This window comes from Cervus canadensis, chromosome X (genome assembly GCF_019320065.1).
Source record: "Cervus canadensis isolate Bull #8, Minnesota chromosome X, ASM1932006v1, whole genome shotgun sequence".
Taxonomy (NCBI): Eukaryota; Metazoa; Chordata; class Mammalia; order Artiodactyla; family Cervidae; genus Cervus; species Cervus canadensis.
In genome coordinates this window covers 140,243,214-140,250,473 of record NC_057419.1, presented here as the reverse complement: position 1 = coordinate 140,250,473, position 7,260 = coordinate 140,243,214, and the positions used below count along the sequence as shown (strand labels likewise).

Genomic DNA, 7,260 nt, shown 5'->3' with positions numbered 1-7,260 from the left:
CAAGTAATAAGTTTTTATAACCCTTACCCCTTAAGGAGCCCAAAACTAAGCTCGAAGGGAAATGACAAACCTTGCCAAAAAATTGGAAATATCCTTTCTTTCCCCTCTGTGGTAGAGTGGTGTCACTTAACTATAACTCCTCAGTCAGTGACCTTCAGAAACCTAGGGGGCTAAACAGAAGTAGCGCATTGAAGGTCATCCCCTCCACAGATACCCAAAAAGGGGAACACATATTCATTATAACAGGTAAGTGTTTTTATAATTATGGCAGATGGTGATTGAAGCAAAGGCAATTCAAAAGGGGAGACACGCAAAAGCAATAATTTTGAATGTTTGACATTTGTTTTGAAACTACCTTACTACCCTATACCCTTTACCATCTGTCTGTTATCCCTCCCAACACCCACCTCTGTCTTCCCACAGGGCTCCATTGTCTGCAGTTCCTGTTTCTCAGGGGCGGAGCTGTGGGAGGCAGCCATGGGTGCCATAATAGGCACCTGCGGCCAGCACAATGGGCTGTGGGTGCTTGTGGGAGAGACAGATTGATGTATTGTGCATGGGGGAGGAGGGCTGTCACTTGAATCCATGTGAACCCAGGCTTTAGGGGCAAGGGAGATTGACAGCTTTTGTAGGTTGCATTTCTTTTTCAAAGCTTGGCTTTAATAGACAGTAAGTTTGGGGCCCCAGGCTTTCACTCCCATAATTCTAACAGGGCAATCACGAGCATTCAGCATTTCTTTTTACCCCCCTTGTTACGCATTAAATGATTTCAGTAAAGGAATGTGCAGCATTAATTAGAATTTGTTAGCAGATACCAAGGGGAAAAGTTTCTTCACAACAACTATAGGAGGTGTCATTTGTACAAAGACTTTTTTGTTTTCTTTCCCCATTACATTATCACTGCAATATGTAAGGTAGTGATTCTTTTCATTTAAATTAAGTGGAAAGCTACTAAATCTTGTTTTATTCTCCAAAAAGAATAAGGTCCTTAACACTTATCTTTTAACTTCTTTCATTTCCTAAGGTTGGTGTTTACTTTTGCTTTCAGTCCGACCCATTTACTGATCTGTGTGGTTGTGTATCCAGTTTTGTGTACCATTTAGCTCTTACAATTACAGGCAACCCACTACTGATATATAAGGATTGTTTCAGGTGAAAATAGCTACCAGTAATATTGAAAGTCATTGACACACTGGGTCCCTTTTTAGTAATGGTACATTGAGAACTGCCAAAAATTAGGTTTGTGTCCTAACATTTCCTAAAACTAATTTTCCCTAGTTGATATTTAACCTTAGCCACGACATCAAAATTATGGAAGAATGGGGCAGCAACCAAGGAATATTTTTCCTATAGAAAACTCACTCCTAAACCATGTCAGTATTTTAAACATCAAAAGTACCTCCACCCCAAGCACACACAGATAACATCACTTCCTTACAGCTAGTTTAAATGATCTTGGGGTTTTTGGTTTGATTTCCATTTTTCTATTCTTTTCTTAAAAATTCTGGCATTTTAGACTTATATAGGGACAAAACTAACCTCAGATAGGATTCTTGTAAACATACTCTTTGCAATCTGAGGAACTGACAAAACATTAAAAAAAATTTTGGTGTGATTTTTCTGAATTGTCTCTCATATAAAATCATTTTTACTATGGAAGGAGTTGGAGGCTAATTGAATTAGAATTTTTCCCATTCAATTGTTTTATTTAAATGTGTTAAGGGCAACAGTGAAAAATATTGATTAAGTCTACCATTATTTCTCAGAAAGAACATATTCCCACACAGTAGTCTGGCTCTGTCTATTATAATAATTTGGTGCAATGGTTTAAAAAGTAGTGGGGTGATAATAATTAGGGCGTGCAACACAGAAATTTCAATGCTGGATTCAACATTTCACCATGCAGGGCAGGAAAATTGCCGACCGGGGCTAGTCAGCTCTAAGTACTAATTAACTAATTAATCAGGTGCTGAAACCAACTGAATGGAGGATACCAGCCAGACAACTCAAACCCAAGCAGAGGGTTGTGCTCTTTCAAAGACACTGCAGTCTTTCTTCTTGCTTTTTAACCCAATCAAAAATGAGGGGAGAAAATAGGATATGCTGACCTACTGTCGGTCATTTTGGTCCAAGTTTTTTTACTTAGAGAAAATAAAAACATGTGCCTCTGATACTAACTCTGAGGCACCATATTCAGGGTAGTCCTAAAGCTCTGGCAAAGGGCTATCTCCTTGGCCATGAACTACTTCAGGGCTAGTATATGTGGGTGTGGAGGGGGGAGGAGGCTCTGCCTTCTTGGAGTTTTCTTTTACAATATTTTCTTAACATAGGAGAATGAGAAATATATTTCTCCTTTTGGGCTGATCTTAGGTCTTTTGCCTCATCCCTCGTTTATGTAAATGAGAAGAGTCCAATTACACATATGGAAAAAGGGTTTAATGAATCGTGAAAAAGCCCGGTTTGCAGAGAAAGGGCACAATCCTCTCGTCTTCTTCTCTTTTATATTAAACTTAGAAACATGTATTTCTTTTAAAGAAGATGATAAAGCTTAATGGTTATATCATTTTATTTTATATACTAATCTTCATACTTGGGAATTATTAAGCATATTTTGCTAGAATTATCTTTGGAAGGCTTTCTGGAGACAGCAGATATTCTACAAGAACAATTGCAAAACTCTTTTTCCCCTAAATTTAAAAAAAAAAAAGTATTACATTAGTTCCTTCCATTTTTGACGTTATTCTTAGCTCATGATAATTTTTTTTTTTTAAACACAGTTTGATCTGGAATTGTCTGCACTTAAAAAAGGACTGCATCATTATAAGCGGTTGTTACCGAACCCAAGGAAAAAACCTCAGTATCGCATACCATTTTAGCTCAATTTGGGTATTATTATGGTGTTTTAAGTAGCTAGAATTTTTGGAGTGTTGTAAATTAGATAAACTCTCCCCCCCCCCAACCACCTCCTTAAAGGTACTAAATTTTACACTAGAGCATAAAATCCCGCGTTTGGGATTTCATTTGCCTATTTTCTTTCCTCTCACTTCTTCATCCTGGAATTGTCAGTAGTTGAATGTAGACCACACAGAAAACGCCTCAACCGATTTTTTTAAATGACAAAAAAAACCTTGAAAGGATATGGGGGGGGGGGGTGGTGAATCAATGCCATTTCTGACTGTAACTCTTAGAATTTGGTAAGTACGCAACCAGCCTGGAAGAGGTGCTTTACAGGGCCAGCAGTAAAGTTCTAAATCACGACTGCAGGTGTTTTCCAGAGACCAAATCCAACAGCCTGGTTGGGCACTTGGGGAAACTGAGGCTGGAAAAGCCGGGAGGGGCGGGCCGGCGAATGCCTGAACTGATTTTTCCCCCCCTTCATAAAATGACTGCTTCGATCCATGGAAAACACTTCTCCTGGGCACCTCCTGTGTGGAGGGCACTGCCGGGATGCCGACTTCGCGAGGGCCGTGCTCTTTCCACTCTAACCCCCGGCCTTCCCGGATCGGCGCCCTGGATGTGATCGACACCATGAAGTTGCCCCATAATCCTCTCTGGCAACATAGGATGTAAAATTTGATCAGCTCATTGGATGAAGCCGACAAGTCTCAAAAATGTGTGAAAAGGGGGCCAAGCAGTAGGCAAGCGCCGCGTTGAGGCAGCGCTCCAGCCGGCCCCCCTCCGAGTTCCCGGTGCGGCAGCCGCGGAGGAGCGGGGGTTGGGACCGGGCTGCGGGGCCGCGGCGGCGGCGGCGGCGGGGAGGCCGCGGCGCCCTGGGCGGGGGGGGGGGGGGGGGCGTAGGAGCGCACCGCGGGGCCGGAAGGGGGCAGCGAGGCGGCGCCGGCGGCTGCGGAGTTATCTCCACGCCGTAGTGGGGACCCGGCCGGGCGGGGCGGGGCGGGGCGTGCACCGGGGCCGCGGGCGGCGCGCCGGAACCGTTGGCCTCAGGGCCCCGCCGCCCGCGCTCCCGCCCGCCGGCGCACGCGGAGGAGGCGGTGGCGGTGTTCGCGGTGGCTGAGGAGGAGGCGGTGGCGGCGGCTGTGGTGGCGGCGGCGGCAGCAGCGGCGGCGGCGGCGGCGGCGGCGGCGGCCGCAGAAGGAGGAGGGGAGCTCGGAGCAGGAGGTGAGGTGGAGAAGCCAGAGGAGGCGGAGGAGGAGGTGGAGGTGGAGGAGAGGAGCGGCCAGAAGGAGGAGGATGGAGGAGCAGCCGAAGGAGGGCGAGGCCGAGGTCGCGGAGCACTGGTTCTCTAAGTGGGAGCGCCAGTGCCTGGCCGAGGTGGAGCAGGAAGAGGACCTGCCCCCGGATCTGCAGGAGGAGGCGGCCCCCGAGACGGCGGGGCTCAAGAGCGAGCAGCAGAAGCTGTGGCACCTCTTCCAGACCTCAGCCACCGCCGTGGCCCAGCTCTACAAGGATGCGGGGTGCCAACAGCCAGGACTCTCCATGTGGGACCCCTTCCAGAATGCAGCCATGGCCGTGACCAGCCTCTACAAAGAGAGTGGGCATGCCCACCAACGAAGTTTTGACCTGGGCATCCAGGTGGGCCACCAGCGTCGCATCAAAGATGTGCTGGAATGGGTGAAGAAGGGACGGAGCATCATCCTCCGCGAAGATCTGATCAGTTTCCTGTGTGGCAAGGTGCCTCCCGCGCCCCCGCCGCCGCCTCGCACCCCAAGGATGCCCGCGAAGCCGGCCTCCGAGGCCCCCAGCCAGGCCGCCGCCACCGAATCGGGCTCGTCCGTGGACGTCGACCTGCAGCCGTTCCACGAGGCCATCGCCCTTCATGGCCTCAGCGGCGCCATGGCCAGCATTAGCGTGCAATCCGGTGCGCCCGGCTCCCCGCCTCAAGCTAGCGAGGTCGCAGGCGGTGGCCGCCGAAGAAGTAGCTTCCTCGAGGATGACTTGAGCCCGATCGACTGTGAAGAACTGGCCCTCTGCCTCGACAGTGGGGGGTCCCGCAAGCGCACCTCGGCCGAGTGTGGTGATGGCGACACGGACTCCCCAACTCACAAGCGCAACCGAATGGCCTAAACAGGTCTGAACTGCCTCGTGGGTCGCCAGCTGCCATTTTGCCGAGCCATCAACTTGCTCGTCGAAAGGGTCCTCCAGGCGATCTCTTCTCTAAGTTAAACAAAGATTTCTATCAGTTTGCCACAAAAAAACCCCAAAAAACAAAAAAACAAACAAAAAAAAAACTTTAAAAGTATTCCAGAAGAGGCTTCCTATGACTCTGACTTTCCCAAAATTATAATACTAGCAGAGTACAAGTACCATGTAGTAGTTAGCAAGACCATTTAATGCAGAAGTATCCGGTCAAGCGGGAGCCTGGTTTATCTTGTTCACAGTTATTCCGTAGCATCTAGCACAGTTGCTGGTGCTTAATAAATGTTTGTTGAATGAATAAATGTGACTTTATTTAAAAGTCTTAGAAGGACTAACAGGTGTTTGCTTGGGTATGGGATGGTCTTATCCTTTATTGTTTGGTTGTTTGCTTTAACAGTTTTTTTTTTTTTTCTTCTAGTTCAGTTACCTTTTATCAGAATGCAAAACTTGACATCTTTGTGAAATCTGGAACATTCCGTTTTGGCTCCACGTACCATGAACCTGATTTCTAGATAGAAACTGTGCAAGGTGTACCTATGAGGCTGTGAGTTTTCTTTCTTAAAATAGTCATTTTGGTGATTATGCGATGAGGTAAAGTGCTATGATGGTTGGACAGGTAATAAGTTGCTATTGAGTCAATTTAACGCTCTTTTTAGGAAAGTTAAGCCAACGATCAAGAGCCCGAGGTCAAAGATGGCATTCCTGGTGGCTTGGTGGTATTCCTTTTTCTTAGGGATGGAAAATGTCCCTTTTTCTGAAGTTAAATCTTTTTGGTGATCTCTGTTTTGAAGTGGAAGACAAAGTAGAATGAGTTTCTGGGTTTTATTTAAGGGTATGTGTGTGTGTGTGTGTGTATGCGCGCGCTAAGTCACTTCAGTGGTGTCCAACTCTGTGCCATGCTATGAACTATAACCCATCAGGCTTCTCTGTCTATGGGATTCTCCAGGCAAGAATACTGGAGTGAGTTGCCATGCTCTCCTCCAGGAGATCTTCCTGACCCAGAGATAGAACCTGCATCTCCTGCATTGCAGGCAGATTCTTTACCGCTAAGTCACCGGGGAAGCCCGATTTAAGGTTATATTGTTGTTTAGTCGCTAAGTCATGTCTGACTGTTTGTGACTCCATGGCCTGCCAGATTCCTCTGGGAGCCTGTCCATGGGATTTCCCAGGCAAGAATACTGGAGTGGGTAGCCATTTCCTTTTCCAGGAGATCTATTTGACCCAAGGATTAAACCCAGGTCTCCTTCATGTCAGGTAGATTCTTCTCCACTGAGCTACCAGGGAAGCCCCATTTAAGGGTATAGCATGATCTAATTAAAAGAGCATGCGCTTTGTGTCAATAATATCAACAGTAGAATGGTAGTCCCACAGATACACTGTGTGATATTGGGCAAATCACTTAATGTCTTTTGGCCTCAGTTTTTCACCTGTAAAAGGGAACTATGTGTCTCCTAAAGTCATTGTGACGGTAAGATAAAGCCCGTATTTCAAGTATCTAGCACAATGCTTGGTACCTAAAGCATTATAATGTTCTCCCTTCTTTATAAATACAAATTGGTAAAACGTTAAAATCCACTATATTTTGGAAAAGGCAAGAAAAAAAATAGATTGGTTTAGAAATCAGGAAAAAACAGAATCTCTGTGTTTGAGATGGAAACTACTGTTTCATAGTTAAAATGTGCCTAAATATCCCAGGTCTTGTATTAATTATAAGTGTGTTTAACTCATGAGGACTCAGGGTCATCACTCTGGATGTTAGGGCTGGCTTGTAGTTCCTAAAATTGCCTGAGAGATGCACCTTGCAACTGGTACAGTGGTCAAAGATCTACTTCCTCTGGCCTGGAAGACTATGAGAAGGTGGGTAAAGATGGAAAGGATTTGAAAGTGAAAGTCCTAGTGATACATAAAAGGCCAAAGTGGTTCTGAATAAGGATGAGGTGGAGTAGAGGTGATGAAAGGGTAGACTGGGTGGGATGGGGGTGGAGGAGTTGGGAGTGAGGTTATGGAAGGGGTGGGGGAAAGTTAAAATATCCAAATCTTCCCCAGACTCTCCACAAACCGGTGCACAAAATAGTATATATAGATGTGTAATACCTTGCCTTTAGGTTCGTATCAAAGTTTTTGTTTCATTAGTTTGGACTTTGAAATAGATTTATAATCGAC

General features: G+C 46.2%; 1 protein-coding gene across 1 annotated transcript; it reads left to right on the top strand.

Annotated features, from left to right (window-relative positions):
- Nucleotides 1-3,639: 3,639 nt before the first annotated feature.
- Nucleotides 3,640-5,422, top strand: LOC122435169 (UPF0472 protein C16orf72). Its single transcript, XM_043459125.1, has one exon. The coding sequence runs from the start codon at nt 4,192-4,194 to the stop codon at nt 5,023-5,025; it is 834 nt and encodes a 277-aa protein (XP_043315060.1). The 5' UTR covers nt 3,640-4,191; the 3' UTR covers nt 5,026-5,422.
- Nucleotides 5,423-7,260: the final 1,838 nt, after the last annotated feature.

What these genes read in the sequence shown, in the direction of transcription:
- LOC122435169 (XM_043459125.1), top strand. Translation starts at nt 4,192, where the DNA reads ATGGAGGAGCAGCCGAAGGAGGGCGAGGCCGAGGTCGCGGAGCACTGG.